The 15,536-nt window shown below is 58.9% G+C and overlaps 1 protein-coding gene and 1 long non-coding RNA gene across 3 annotated transcripts in view; one reads left to right on the top strand and one right to left on the bottom strand.

Annotated features, from left to right (window-relative positions):
* Window positions 1-14,227, bottom strand: part of LOC101333543 (twinfilin-2) — a 33,282-nt gene extending 19,055 nt beyond the window's left edge. Inside the window, exons 1-9 of one of the 2 annotated variants that reach the window (XM_019947658.3) lie at window positions 14,034-14,194; window positions 10,247-10,324; window positions 7,801-7,979; window positions 7,303-7,398; window positions 6,965-7,069; window positions 6,691-6,816; window positions 5,842-5,992; window positions 5,604-5,725; window positions 4,556-5,163 (exon numbers count right to left, since the gene is read on the bottom strand). In XM_019947658.3, the coding sequence (XP_019803217.2) occupies window positions 4,996-5,163; window positions 5,604-5,725; window positions 5,842-5,992; window positions 6,691-6,816; window positions 6,965-7,069; window positions 7,303-7,398; window positions 7,801-7,979; window positions 10,247-10,324; window positions 14,034-14,058 (1,050 nt within the window). In that variant the 5' untranslated portion in view covers window positions 14,059-14,194 and the 3' untranslated portion in view covers window positions 4,556-4,995. Of the gene's footprint in view, window positions 1-4,555; window positions 5,164-5,603; window positions 5,726-5,841; window positions 5,993-6,690; window positions 6,817-6,964; window positions 7,070-7,302; window positions 7,399-7,800; window positions 7,980-10,246; window positions 10,325-14,033 lie in introns of those variants that run through there. The other variant, XM_019947659.3, reaches the window with a different exon arrangement.
* On the top strand, window positions 102-4,204 carry LOC117313950 (uncharacterized). The gene is made up of 4 exons (XR_004528564.2): window positions 102-150; window positions 1,057-1,147; window positions 1,394-1,514; window positions 3,751-4,204. It is a non-coding gene; the product is annotated as an uncharacterized lncRNA (long non-coding RNA).
* Window positions 14,228-15,536: the final 1,309 nt, after the last annotated feature.

Below are 15,536 nucleotides of genomic sequence, written 5' to 3' on the forward strand. Positions count from 1 at the left end.
ACCTCCAAGGCCCACAGGGAACTTGGACTCAGGTCTGAGGCCCAGCCTTTGACTCAGAACGGGGAGTCAGAACTGGTTCTGAGACCTGGAATCCAGACTCATGATCTAGAGCTTTCACTCAACCAAACCCCAACTGGACAGGAGAGCCAGGTAGGTGGTCAACAGGCCCCCCAGGATCTCCCCGACTCTGCCCTTCCGTTCCTCAGAGGTCATTTCTCTTTCCTCCTGAGCAAGGGGGCATCTTCCCTTCCCTCCAGCCCCCTGAAAATCTCCCTCTGCTTTCTACCAGGCTTCTCCCAGCCCTCCCTCTCCGTTTGGCCAAGAGGTGGGAATGAGGGTCTCCTGCTGGGGCTCAGGCTGTCTACCACCCAGGGTCCTGGCCAGAGTGGGCACTGCCCAGCTCTTTCCCCATCTGCCCACCTCACCCAGCCCAAGCACTCAACCTGCTGTGGGTCAGAACGGATTGGAGGGGAGGTTGGGCAGCAAAGGGCAGACAGGGCCCAGCCTGGGTGCTCCCCTTGCTCGCAGCCCAGCACCACCACTGAGCGCAGCCCTAGGCCCCAGCCTCCTCACCCAAGCAATGGGTTTGTGTCTCATGGCTCAGAGAAGGTCTTCCGCTCTGATATCTTCAGGGTTCAGTGAGTTTCCCCAGGGCCACCTGGGTGACTGTCCCTTTCACCATTGCAGCCACCAATCCCACCTTTCTCCCTACCACTTCCCACTGTCCCCTTCCCTGGGGACTGAGGGCTGCTATCCTACCATGACAGGGAATGGGGGCTTCTCCAGAGGGTCTGGCTGGCAGACTAGGCAGCAGCTGCAGGGAAGGATGCTTCGCATTCACAGCCCCTTCCCGTGGTGACGGCTTGGGGAACAGAGGAAGTGAGAATTTCGCAATAACCTAGCCCCCTTCCTTCCCCCACCCCATGCCCAGGGCAGGGGTGTCGGGGCGGGGGGGGGGGGATGCAATGAGTCAGAGGCTATTTGCATAGTCAGGTGGCAGCCGGCCCCTTCACCTCTTCCTCTTTCTACTCTCCCCCCCACCCCTCTTCTCCACAGCCTGTCCTAAGAACCCTCCACATCCCACACGGGCCTCACACCGGTCCTCTGGGAAGTCTGGGGAGAAACAACCACCAGAGCCCAGTCTAAGGTCAGTGAGAGAGTGGAATTAGGGGCAGTGCCAGACCTGGGTGGGCTACTGACACCCATGCCAGGGCCTGCTCAGCCCCTGCCCCCAGGCAGCACTCTCAGGCCAGCAGCTCCCGCACTGCCCTTTCCTGCCCTGCGGCCCCATCCCCAGGGCTGTGTGCCATGCCAGGCCTGGCATACAGGGTCGGGGGGCAGCACTGGCCTTGCCCAGGCTCACCTGCCCCACTGCAGCTGCCACTTCCTCTAGGAGCAGGGACTCCTCTGCATTCCCAACACACCATCAGAGAACAAACCCCATGGCTGGACCAGCTGAGACCTCCTGGCTCATCCTCCCCTGAGGCTCTTCTCACACGATCCTTCTGACCCAGGTAAGAATCGTAACAGATCCCTCAGGCCCAAAGCCTCAAGGTGACCCGGGACCCTCAGCAAGTCCTGCTGGCTCCAGGTTCAGAATCTGCCCATTGCCCCCCACCTTCACATCCACCAGCCTGGTCTGAGCCGCCATCACCTCTTGCCTAGACCAGTGCAGTCATCGCCTCCTCAGGGTTGTCCTGAATCTGCTCTCAAGCCCCAAAGCTTATTCTCATTAGACCCTTAGGTCACATTAGGTCCCTCCTCTGCTCAGACACCTCCACGGCCCTTTCTGGGGTCAAAGCCAGTCTACATCATAGCCAGCAAGGTCCTATGGTATCTGCCCTCTCACTGCCTCCCTGACCAGTCTCCAGCCATTGGCCTTCTAGCTGTGGCTTGAACACACCCATGTACTCTCCTGCCCCAGGACCTTTGAATGTGCTGTTTGTTTGTTTATTTAGCTGTGCTGGGTCTTAGTTGTGGCATACAGGATCTTCATTGTGGCGTGCGGGATCTTTCAGCTGCGGCATGAGGGATCTAGTTCCCTGACCAGGGATCAATCCTGGGCCCCCTGCATTGGGAGCATGGAGTCTTAACCTCTGGTCCACCAGGGAGTCCCCATTCCCCCTGTCTTGAAGCTTTTTCCAGATACTCACATAGCCCCCTCCCTCACCACCTTTACATCTCTGCTCACACATCACCCTCTCAATGAGGCTTTCTCTGACATTCTTATAAACCCCCTACCCCAGATTGGGTTTTCCTGAGCTCTTTTACGTAATTTGTCCTTAACAGTCTTTACCTGCTAACACACCATAATACTGATTTTTCATGGTTTCTTGTATATTCTCTTATTCCTCTGCTGGAACGTCAGCTACTTGAGGGCAAGGACCTCTTTGTCTGTGTCCCCAGAGCCCAGCACAGTACCCGGCACATAGCAGGTGCTCAATATTTGCTGAATCCATGGGTCTCCAGCACTCAGCCCTGGGCAGGCACAGAGAGTGTTTCTGAGTCATGGTTGAATGAATGAACAAACAAATAGGGCTTCTGCTGGGAGGGGAAGCTTCTCTGTGCTTCTCTGTGCCCACCTCTGGATGGTGTCATGGCAGGCAGGCGCCAAGCTGCCAGGCGTCCAGCTGGTGCACAGGCCCAGGCGGTTTAGCAGTCTGAGGGCGATGGCATTGTCCTCCTGCTCACCTGAGAACCAGTGTTTGGGGTGGGAAAGGACAGGTCTCCTTCTCTGGATTCTGGCTAGGGTTCCAGCTCTCCTCCCTACAATTCTAAGGGCTTCAGGACTTCCCTGGTGGCACAGTGGTTAAGAATCCACCTGCCAATGCAGGAGACATGGGTTTGAGCCCTGGTCCGGGAAGATCCCACATGCCTTGGAGCAACTAAGACCGTGCACCACAACTACTAAGCCTGCGCTCTAGAGCCCATGAGCCACAACTACTGAGCCTGTGTGCTGCAACTACTGAAGCCCGTGAGCCTAGAGCCCAGAGCCCACACTCCGCAACAAGAGAAGCCACTGTAGTGAGAAGCCCATGCACTGCAACAAAGAGTAGCCCCTGCCCACCACAACAAGAGAAAGCCTGCGCGCAGCAACGAAAACCCAATGCGGCCAAAAATAAACTAATTAATTAATTAATTTTAAAAATAAATAAATAAGGGCTTTAGTAGGGGCTGAGAGAGGCCCCAGGGATGGGATACTGCCCTGAGTCCCAGCCCAAGATGCACTCTCAAGAAAAAGGACGGTGCCCATCGAGCAGCTGAATCCATCATCGGCCCCACATGTCCCCACCCCTGCACAACTCCCACCCAGGATGGGAGGGGTCTTCCACCCACTTCTCAGAGGCAGAGAATGAAGTTCTGGTTCCTGCTGAATCCCAAGCCTGAGGGAGATTCTCCCAGACTCCCTGGGACCAGAAACCCAGGCCCTTCGGGGCAGAATGCAGGTACCCAAGAGAGGGCCCATGAGATGACAGTGAAGTCTGCACATGCACACATGGGCTGGAGACACCAAGACCCAGAGGTCCACGGAAACAGCCACCATGCCTCAGGGCCACGGCAGCCGGGAAACCTCGTGGACAGAGCTTACTCAGTGTGGCAGGCCCCCAAGGAGGTCCATGTCCTAATTCCCAGAACCTGTGAATATGTTCCCTTATGTGATAGAGACTTCGCAGGTGGGATTAAGTTAAGGCTCTTGAGATGGGCAGAGTATTCCGGATTATCTGAATACAATCACAATGTCCTTATAAGACAGAGGCAGAGGGGATTTGACTACTGATGGCCATATGATCACGGAAGCAGAATCAGAGATAAGATGCTATGCCCCTGGCTTTTAAGATGGAGGGGCCACAAGCCAAGGAATGCAACCGGCCTCTAGAAGGTGGAAAAGGTGAGGAAATGGATTCCCCCGAGGCCTCCAGAAGGAAACAGCCCTGCTAAAACTGTGACGTTAGCCCTGGAAGACTCATTTCAGACTTAAGAACCGTGAGAGAATAAATGCGTAGTTTTTTTGTTTGTTTGTTTTTTGTTTGTTTGTTTGTTTGTTTTGCGGTGCGCGGGCCTCTGACTGCTGTGGCCTCTCCCGTTGAGGAGCACAGGCTCCGGACGCGCAGGCTCAGCGGCCATGGCTCACGGGCCCAGCCGCTCCGCGGCATGTGGGATCTTCCCGGACCGGGGCACGAACCCGTGTCCCCTGCCTCGGCAGGCGGACTCCCAACCACCGCGCCACCAGGGAAGCCCTAAAGGTGTAGTTTTAAGCCACTAAGTTTGTGGTACTTTGTTGCGGCAGCCACAGAAAACGAATCTACCCAGACCCCCTACATCACAGCAGAGGTGTGCCTGCCTCTTGGATGGAGCTCCCATCGACAAGCCGGCCTCTCCACGCTGTGCCCTCGTATACAGGAACACAGATTCTCCCACACATCTGCAGCCGGGAGGGCTGGGGCTCCACCTAGCAGGCCAACAGGCCCCTTCTGCATTGGGAGGGGACAGTTCTATGCTCAGGGCTTCCCCATTCCCGGCGCCAGAGATGGTCCCTCAGGGCCGGACTCAGCTGTTGATTTAAAAATATTTTATTCTTTAAAAAATACAGCATTCAACCATCTCGTCCTGCAATGACCCCCTGCCCCAGCCCCGAATGACCGCACCCCTTGTGGCCAAAGGCTTCTGGGCCATGCTGGGACCCTAGTCTCAGTTCCCCTGGGGGCCAGGTTCATGCCAGGCCCCCCACCCAGCCCCTTGAACCAGCTGGGCAGGGTCCCCAGATGCCCTGGGCACATGGAAGAGAGGCAGGAACAGCAGAGGGGGAGGGTCGCAAAATGCCAGCCCAGTGGTCCTCGGAAGCTGCAAGAATGTTCACTCACCAGCCCTCCTGCCCACAGGAGGTCACCCCAGAGCCCAGGCTGGGAAGGAGGGAGGTGGCCACGGGGATGGGGTCGGGGTCGGGTAGGGGCAGCCCCACAGTTCCACATGCCAGCAGGGCTCGGGTCCCGCCACCTAGCTGTCGTCCCCATTCTCGCCGGGGCCACGGATGAGGCGCTTGTGGCCCCGCTTGCCCCCGGGGCCCTTGGGCTTGGCGAAGGCCTGCTTGAAGGCGTGCTGCTTGGGGTGCACCTCGTCATAGAGGAAGCTGGCCGTCAGCTCCGCCCCGTCGCCAATCTCAATCTGTGCAGGGCAAGGCAGTGGTCGGTCACTCCAAGGGGGGAGGGCCCTAACACACACCACCCTTGGTCACCCCCACTCCTGGGGCACCCCCCTGATCTCTCTCACTCTAGCCCTGGGGTGTCCTCTCAGATCCCCACCTGAAACGCACCTCCAGGAGCACAGAGCCTAGGGCCTGCTGCCCTGTAGGCCTTGTCACCCCCTACCTGCCTTCCAGACCCAGGAAAAGGAGAGACATGGGTGTCACAGCTGGGGCTTGTCCAAGACATCAGTTACCTGGGCGGCCTGGGCTATGCACACTACCCCCTGGGCCTCAGTCTCCCCATCCAACCAACAGGGCAACAATGCCCCTGCTCTGCCATTCTCACGGGACCCTGATGCCCCACGTGGAGGGTGGGGTGACAGGGCCCTGGGAGGCGAGGCCCTAGGGAATGGGCACCCACCTTCTTGGCGATCTCCAGCTGGAAGTCCTGCTCCACGGAATCGAGGAGGCGGCTCTTGCAGCTGGAGTAGAGCATGCGCTCCTTGATGCTGCACTTGTAGCCGGGCATCGAGTAGATGAACACTGCAGAGAACAGGGAGGTGAGCCGCAGTGGGCCTGGGACTCCTGCCGCCCCATGGCCCCTGCAGGCGGCCCACCCAGCTGTGGGCCAGCGCGGGAGCCCTGCTGCGGCCACTCACCCACAGACTCCAGGGGGTCACCCTCATGGGTGTGCTTGTAGAGGAAGAAGTGGTAGCGGGCGGCATCTCGGGGCACCCGTGATGGCAGCTGCGCCACGTCCGTTGGCTCTGTGTGCACCAGTTCGATGGTCTCCCGCTCCAGGTCCAGCTTCTGCCGAGGGGCAGGGGGAGACGTGAGGGCACCGCGCGGGGGAGGGCCCAGGCCCACCCTCGCCAACAAGAATTCCCTGAGGTGGGAACCTGCTGTCATCTCTCCCTCTCCCGGGGCTCCCCTCCCCCATCCTGCCATGCGGGTCCCTCTGAAGAGGCCACTCCTGGGCACTGCCCCAACTCTGCCCCTTTGAACACTCTGCTAGAGGAGCAAGTCCCAGCAAGGACAATGGACAGGACAGTGGAGAGGGCCTTCACCTCAAGGAGGCATCACCCTTGGGCCAGCCTATCCTCAGAGCTGAGGACCCATTCTGCTTGAAAGGGGGCAGGCTGCACCACTGGGGCAGAGGGACCCTGGCTGGGGAAAGGGGGTGGTCAGGGGGCTGCAGAGGGAGTCTGGGACAGGAAGGGGCTCAGGGCTGAGGGGTGAACCCAGGGGTGATGTGTGTATGCAGCGTGGAGGGCGGATTGAGGGACAGTGTCTCACAGGAGTCCCTGTGGGTGAGCCGGGCAGGGCAGGGCAGGGGAACAGAGTGCAGCCACTGCACGTGGCTACTGTAGGGAACAGGTAGGGATGGAGGGCAGCGTGTTCCCACCAGTACGTGGGTGAGCTGAAGTGAGCACATGCGTGTGCGCAGGAGCAGGGTGGAGGTGCAGCACACTCTGAGTGTGTGCCTGGGACAGGGGACGGGCACCCACCAGCTGGATGTAGTTGACTGTCTTCTGTCTGAGCTGCTGAAGTGCCCGCTGGGCCTGAGGCTGCAGAGGGAAGGCCAGGCCCTGCAGGGTCTGGTGTTTGCTCTCCACACTGATCTCTGTCTTCACCTGGGGACAGATGAACATTAAGCGAGGCCCTCACATGCCCAAACCAGGGTGTAGCCCACCTGGGGAGCACAGGCTTGGCCAGCAGGGCATGACGTGACCTCGAAGGCCTCGGGCCAGGACTTCTGCCCACCCTGTCCAGCGCACCCACCTCGTTAATACGGATCTGCTGAAGTTCTCTCTCGGCCGAGGTCAGCGGGGCGGGTGCCGCACAGGATGACAGGTGCTTCTGGTACCCAGCAAAGGAGAGGTCATCCTGGCCGGTGGATATAGAGGCATAAATGAGCACCTTGGGGTGGGCTGGCAGAAGCACACTAAGTACCCCAGCTTGCAGACCTTGGACCCTCGCAGCCCTCCCTACTCACCCCCAAGCCTGGCACCCACTTACTCTGGACCCTGTATAACACCTCACCCTCTGTGGGTTCATGACCGCAACCTAGCGATCCTGGCCTTGAAGGGGGCGAGTGGCGCCCAGGGGAGGGGGCCTACCTTCACAGTCCCGAAGAGCTCATCCTTGATGTGGCCGCCCCCAAACTCCTTCTTCACTGTGGCCCGTGTGGCTGCATACAGCATCTTCAGCCGCACCTGAAGGGTGGGGGCCAAGCCATGAGACCCCTCCAGGCAGGGCTGCCCGTCCAGGAGCAGACAGGAGCCTCTGGGTGAGGACCTGGTCACTTCATTGTGCCCACACACCCAGCAGAGGGCGCAGCAGAGGGGGCGAGGCTGCAGTAGGGCGGCTCAGACAGCAGGGGGAGCCGCTGTCCAGCCCAACCTCTTGCCTCCTAGAGCCAGGCTGATCTGGCTAGGAGGCTCTCAGAGACCCCAGGCTCCAAGCGCAGGACCTCATCCCTTGCTCTCGTACCCTCTAGAGCAGGATCTGATGTCTCCCCCGTTCAGACTCCCTGGGGCAGGGCCGTGTTATCTCAATCAGACCCAGCTTCCCCCTTCCTCCAATCTGGGGGCTGGGCAGGGGTCCCTAGGACTCACAGGGGAATTATCAGGTGACCAGGCGAGGAAGAGCCACTCGAAGCCCTGGGCGTTCTGCGTGTCCAAGCGGTAGAGCAGGTAGCAAGGCTGCTGGGCATCCAGCAGCGGCAGCACGGCCCCATCATAGTCCTGGTCCCAGCAGCCCACCAGCTCCCTCGAGGCACCCAGCACGAGCTGCTCTGGGGGCAGAGGCCAGGTGAGCCAAGGAGTAGCCATGTCCCACACCCACCTGTGACTGTGGGCCTCGGCCTCTGGCGGTGACTCAGACCCACTGACCACCCACCCCACCTTCCCCTGGAGCCACCACGTCCCTGAAGGCTGTCTGTGTGACTCAGTCATGAGTGAATGAGGACACACAGCCGCCAGCCCGAGGTTGCACCTTACACACACACACACACACACACACACACACACACACACAGAAATGGTCTCGAGAACATGCCCACAGCTGACCCAGCACAGGCAACCGCACCAAGACACACAGCCACATGCCCACAGCCATCGACAACGCGACCCCTCACAGACATCCACACACTCAGACCCACCGCACAGCTCCTCAGCACACAGCCCCACTGGGCTACCTACTGCCCCCTCCTCCCTCAGCCTGGGGCTCCAGCAGACCCCCCAGCACACCCTTCTCAGAAAGAATGTGCTATGGGAAGTGGGATCACAGCCTCAGGCCACAGGGATCTGCAGGCACAAAGGCACATGGGCAAGAGGGAGACGGGGCTCTTACCAGACGCTGTATAAACAGCTACCCTGCTGCCCCCGACCAGCTGCAGCTTCCCCAAAAGTAACAAATCAAAAGCAGCCAACCTCTAAATGCCTGGGGCCGAGTGGCTGAATGGGGTATGGAGGCTGGACATACATTTGACCTATCGGCCCACAAGGCCTCAGTGTGGCACCGAACACCAGCCCAGATGTGCACAGGCCCAGGCTAGAGGAAGAACTAGGGCAAGGGGACAATCACCACCTGGCCAGGGGGTACCGGCACCTGACTACCAGGCCCTCCTGATGGGGGCACGGGGCCTGGCTGTCCAGGAGTCCCAACAAGCCAGGTCGCCTCCCTCTGGCCTCGGCCTCCTCACCTATCCTCCCAGAGCTTAGATGGGATCAAGGCTGAAACCCAGCAGTCACAGGCCGACTGGACCCCAACAGCACTGCCCAAGTTGTTTAATGTGTTGCCAACATTTTTCAAACTGGGAACTTTCAAATAAGAAGTGGAATTCATGGCTTCTCTAGAAAAATCAGGAAATCAAGCCACACTCAGTGGGAGCTGGGCAATGGCTGCCTGTCAGCAGGCCTGGACCCTCCTGGGCGCTCCCAGGTGCCCCAACAGCTGTAATGCTGAATGCAGGTAAGGGCTCACCTAGAGACTCCTCCTGGTAAACGTCTACAGGGACGACCTGTCTGGGAGGCGACAGGGAAGGCTGAGGACTGGGGTCCATGAGTCTACTTCTTCGGAGGGGTCCAGGGAGCTGACCTACCCCAATGACCCCAACCCAGCCTCTGAGGGCATCTGAATCTGGGGACCCTGGACAAAGCCCAGCACAACTCTGGCCGTAAAGCCTGGGGTGAATTCTGGGTCTGGGAAGACCCTGCTTTGACCCAATTCAATGTGTGAAAAGTCAGCTGGGCACCAAGCCCATGCGGGGAGCCCCCAGCAGGGCCCACTACTGCATGGCTACCAAGAAGGGCTGGAAGGATTCGTGGCGGCCCGGCTCACCCCCAGTCCTGGAGTCTGCACCCTTTACTTCCAGGGCCAGCCCCTCAGCTGTCCTCTACTCCAGGACTCCTCTACTCCAAGTCCCCCCAAGCCTCAGTCTAATCCTCAACCTCCTCAAAGCCCCTCCCCACTTCAGGCCTCAGCTCAAGCTCACCTGCCCCCCCAACCCCTATATCCCCAGCACCTCCCTTTGTGGAAGCCCCAGGTATCCCGGGTCCAGGTCAAGGCCTAGCCAAGCCCGGAATCCCCTAGTCCTGCTCTCAAAGAGGCTGACACGAGTCCCTTCTCCCCATTGTGAGGGCACTTCCCAAGGTTAGGGCCCTGGCTTCTCCTTAGGAATCTCCCCGAGCCAGTGGCCAAGCGAGGCCAGGCTTGCCGACCACACAGGGAGGTGAGTGGCACTAGCCACACGGGGCAGTGCCTGGCCTCACTCATCCTCTGCCACCCTACCTAACCCAGCCCAGCCCCCTGACTAGGCCAACGGCCAACTACAGAGCCTCTGGGGAGGGCTCTCCTTGCTATCCCCCCAGCTTCAGCCTCCTGCTCAGTGTAACAGGCAGAATGACCATGCCCACCTCCAGCCCTCTCCTACAAGACACCTCCCATTTCCAGATGGGAAACTGAGGTCCTGAGGGGGCTGGAGGCCAATGTCCCCCACCTCTCAGAGAAGCAGCGGGGTCCAGCCACCAGCCTGTACCCTCGCCTGTAGGAAGCACTCACCGTCCTCAATGACGACTTTGATGAGCCGCACAGAACCAGCCCGCGCCTTGGCAAAGAACTCCTTCAGCTCCTCGGTAGCTACCAGAACAAGAAACATGGTGGAGGATGAGCAGACAGAGGGAGCACGGTGGGCAGGAACACACTCAGGGCCCACTCTGTCCTGGGGGTCTGGTGGCGGAGCTGGGAGTCGGGTTAAATACGGCCCCCCATGTGACTGGGAACCTGAGACAGCCGCTGAACACAAGCTCCCAAATTTAGCCAGCAGAGGTGGCAGGCGGGCGGCCTGCTGGCTGGGATGGCTCTGTTGACAGGGCACACGGGGATGGGACAGCCCACCCGAGAATGGGGCGGGCTCTGGGACAGGCCAAACCAGCCAGAGTGAACGGCCCCCTCCTGTCCCCTGCCCCCCAAGAAGGCCCAGCACAGAACTGGCCTGGGACACTCCCAGCACCGTCATGTCCACAGACAGAAATACAAGAACAACTGCTCCCAATGCACACTGCCCACTATGTCTACTCACACGTGTACATGCATACACACACACATGCACTGCATGTTGCTCGTGCCAATGGGTACATACTCAGTCAGGAATGTGTGAACGAAATATATAAACACTATGTGACAGAGAGAGGAACAGAAATGCAAACGCCCTCATACATGAACACACCACTCAGCTGGTCAAACATAAATGGACGCACACATTTAAACGTGCAAACACACAGACACACACACACAGATACAGTCCCCAGGGTGCTAATAAATTCACACACAGGCAAATGCAGAGCATGGCTAACATGTTTGTACAGGCAAGTGGCTGTACAAAGTGTACACAGAAATACACATGCATGCACACCCAGCCCCAGCCCACCAGCCACACTGCCTAACCCTGAGAGGCCCTGGGGAGCCAGGCCAGCTCTGGCACAGCCCTGCCAGGAGGCGATAAGCCTCCACCCCCAGGCAGCTGGAAAGAGGAGTGACTCTCAGGGTCTCCCCAAAACAGACCCTGTCTTGGTCCCTGAGCCACAGACCTGAAAGGTGACAGCCAGTGACCAAGGACCCAAGTGCAGAAGTGAGGATCATGGTCAGAGCTAGGGAAGATCTAGCTCTGGAAGTCACAGATATACTGGTGGTTCAGAGAGGGAAACCAAGGTCCAAGTTGGGAAGGACCTACTTGGGTCTCTGGGTGCACAGGGCCAGGCCAGCATGACCTTGGGGCTGCCCAGGGGTCAGGAGAATTCTGCAGGAACACAGCTGGACGGCTGAGGTCAGAGAATATTTATAGGGCCCAGACCCGGCAGCTCGAGGGCGGGGTGGGGGTGGGGGCCTTTAGGAAAACAAACTCTGGTCATGTCCTCAGGTGCCCATCATGCAGGGTGACCCTGAGCCTGAGACCTCACGCTGTGTACCACCCTCCAAGGCCACTGGGTGGGCAGGGTCCCAGCTAAGCCTGGCAGGCCCTTGGGGCTGAGAGCAGCATGGCATGGAGACACAGCCCCAATGCACCAGGACAGAGCTGCCCCTCCCCAGACCCCAAGCAGGTCCCTGATGAAGAGCTTTACCTCAGGGGCTCCACCTTTCCCATAGCTATCTGTGACCTCTGACCTCACTGAACCTCAAGCTCATCTATAACATGGAGCTAATACCCCTCACATGGTTAGAGCCTCTCCTAATAACAATTACTAATACTTTTTTAAGATTTTTTTCTGATGTGGACCATTTTTTTAAAGTATTTATTGAATTTGTTACAATATTGTTTCTATTTTATGTTTTGGTTTTTTGGCCCTGAGGCATGTGGGATCTTAGCTCCCCGACCAGGGAATGAACCTGCACCTTCTGCAGCAGAAGGTGAAGTCTTAACTGGACTGTCAGGGAAGTCCCAGAAATTATTAATTTTTATTACTGTAATGACGGCGGGACAGGCCGTGCTGAGCTGTCACTTCCACCTGCTCAGACCTCTCCCAGGGAGAGGCTGACACGCCCCTTCTAGTGTTACCAGGACAAAGTGACACCCCGGTAGTGGAAGAGACATCCCCCTCCATGCCTCCTCAGCCACCATCAATAATCCAGAGACCAGGCCTGGGACACCTGAGCCTCTATCATCAAAGATTCATGTCCCCCACCCCCACCCCACCCCCGCCTTACCTCCCGCCCCCCTCCCAGTAAGCCTCAGGTTACAGGTCTCTCCCCTGCCCAGCTCTGAGGCAGCAGATCCACACCTATGGCCAGGTCAAGGCTGGCACCTGGGCATCCAGGGTGATCTCTCCTGCGGCCTCCTCAGGACAGAAATGGGAAGGAGTGGGTTGCTCCCAGGCAGAAGGAGGGCTGGGAGGGGGGCTCGACCCTCAGATTCCCCTAGGCAGGCCCATTGCAGCATATGGGAAATGAGGAAGTGAGGAAAGGCCCAGGCCACAGGACAGGTCAGCCTACAGTGGGGAGGAGGAGCCCTAACTTCTGATCCCCTCTCAGTTGGAGGCAGCAGCAATGATCAGACAAAGGGGAAGGAAGGGGCAGGTCCGGTGAGGGGCTGTTCCCTTCTGTGGGGCTGAGTCATGAAGCTGCCCCTCCAGCTCTTCTTGGAGAATGGCTGGCCCAGACCCAGGCCCCTGCCTTTTCTGGTCCTGTGGGGTGTGGCCAGGGAAACCCTCTCAGGGCCAGCCACCAAGTGGCCACAACCACAAGCAGAGATCCAGGCGGTCAGGCTGGTTGATGGTGATGGCCCAGGGCAGGGGATCCTGATGTGGTGGGAGGAGTGGCTGACAGCCAAACCACTGGGCTATCTGGGCCTTCCCCACAGGCCAGGCAGCCCTCCCAGGCCAGTGACACAGGAGGACACTGAGGCCCAGGTAGGGTCAGGACACCTGGCTCCTGGCCACTGCTTCTTCCCCATCCTGTATAAGGAGGAAACCGGCCCCTTGGGGGAGGAGGGTGATGCTCTGGGCTGGAGAAGCTTGGGGTGGGGGAAGCTGGCCTAGAATCTCTAGGGTCAAGACCCTCTTCCCTGCCTCCAGCTTGGAGCAGGAGCCTTCCAGCACTGGCTGGGGCAGACTCAGGGGATCAGAGTGGAAAATGGCAGGGAGATCAGAGGTCAAGGTCAGATTGGCGACTCTCCACATCCCACTTAGAAAAAAACCTGTCCCAGGTTTTTCCCAGCCTAGTCTGTGAGGGTCCCAGGAGGAGCCCAAGGTCAGGGCCCCCTCCTCAGACAGACACAAACCAATACGAGCCATACATGCATCCATGGTAACAAATGAACACTGAAATGCACCCAACTTGTGCACACGCACACAGACACCCACAGACATGTGCACACAGTCACGAAACACTGATGTCTAAAGATGATTCCATGCGACAGTGTCCAATCAGCCATTAGTGCATGTGCACTGGATGTACACAAGCAGTCAGATCCAGATGTGAACACACAGGACTGTACACACAAGACAAATGCACATGCGTGCACACTCCCTCAGATGTGCACATCCGGGTACACCCACCCCCAGAAAGGAACAAAAATACATAGATGGGCACACACAGGCACATCCACCCCCACATGGGAACACCGATACTTCCACCCCAGCTGTGTGCGTACATGTACGCCCACCCTCAACTATGCACAGTAAGTGCGCATCCCACCAAGATGTGCCCACCCCAGGCGACCCGCGGCTGCAAAAGAGAACAGGAAGCTTCCCCAGGCTGGTGCCGAGGAGGAAACAGGGGCCGAGAGCCAGCAAGGGGGCGCAGCCGCGAGCACTGACCCTCGGCCCCCTGCCCGTCCGCCATCCTCCCTCACCGTGGATGCCGGTCTGGTGCGCCATGACTCTGTGCCCCGCTCCGCCCGCGCCGTCGGAGCCCTCGGCTTGGCCCCGGCCCGGCTCGGCTCGCTTGGACTCGTAGAAGGAAAAGAAGTAGGGGGATGTGGTGGCGGCCGCCCAGCCTCGCGCAGCTTCCCGGGCGGTGCCGCAGACCCGCCCCCAGAGCGCCCCGCCCCTGACGGGCGAGACCCGGAGGGGGCGGGGACTCGGGGCCGCGCGTGCGCGTAGTGGGCTCCTGGTTTCGGGTGGGCCCACGACTGAGTTGATCGCCTTGTTCGCGCGCTTGCGCGTGCCCTGTTTGTAGCCGAGAACAGGGCCTGCGTGTGGCCGAGCGTGTGTGGGCGCACGCGTGTTTGAGCCTGTGCACCATGATCCGAGCGGTCTATGGCTGGGGTGTGTCCGTGAGTTCCGGCCAGGTGGGTTTGTAGGTGGGTGGGATCCACGCATACCCCAACCTGTGGCCTTAAAGCGGGCGGGGGGCGGGTGTGGTCTGTGTGTGGATGGGCGTGCGTGTGTTTGAGTGGCATCCCTTTCCTCGGAGACGTTTCTTGAGCGCCTCCTGGGGGGCCTGGGCTCCTCGAGGCGTCCCGGCCCGCAGGCCCTGCCCTAGCAGTGGGAGCCCAGACCGACTTTCTACTAGGCAGTCAGCAAATGAGCTGTGTCTGTGGCAGCGAGCGCCCTGTGCAGAGTAAGAGACCACTAGGAAGAGGTGATATTTGAGCGGAGACCTGGAGGAAAGCCTGGTAGAGCGAGGGAAAAGTTTTCTGAGAAGAGAGAATTGCGTGTGCAAAAGCGCAAAGGAGGGTCAGAGCTTGGTGAGTCTGAGAAACTTCCAACTCCTAATCAACTTCTGGCTCCATACACAGCAGACTTGCCTTCTCTGGCATCAGCCCCTGCCTGCTGTTACCAACATAATGTATCTTCTAGGCCACCGTGATTGAGTCAGGATGAGCACATGACCCCAGTCTGTCCAGTCAGAGCCTGTCCTGGGACTTTGGATGGGACGATTAGAAAGGAGGTGGGCTTTGGGGGCTGGGGTTGCTGAGAGTTGATGATGGATGATGTGGCCTGCCTGGTATCTAGCCCCAGCTTGAGCTCCCTGCTCCCTGTCCCTCTACCCAACCCTAACTAGGCAGAATTGAGCACTCCTCTGTGTGCCCCAGACCCTGGGTTTCCTGTCTCCTGAGAGTCCAACTCACACAAAATTGAAAGGTTTTCTTGTTCATCTTCCTGTGCACGCCCTGAGGACTGGGCCTGTGTAGTAGGCTCACCGTGGCCACCCTAGCACTCACAGTGGAACATAAAAACCATGTGTGGCCCTGCAGCCAGCCCTTGGGAGAACGGTTCGTAGGTAAGTGCCCCCAACTCTGAGATCTGTCACAGCCCAGATGAGGCCAGCAACACAGAGCCACTGGTTACATCAACTCTCAGACCTGGCCACCTCCACAAGAACACCTGGCAATTCCACAGAACCATAAGAA

This window comes from Tursiops truncatus, chromosome 10 (genome assembly GCF_011762595.2).
Source record: "Tursiops truncatus isolate mTurTru1 chromosome 10, mTurTru1.mat.Y, whole genome shotgun sequence".
NCBI lineage: Eukaryota > Metazoa > Chordata > Mammalia > Artiodactyla > Delphinidae > Tursiops > Tursiops truncatus.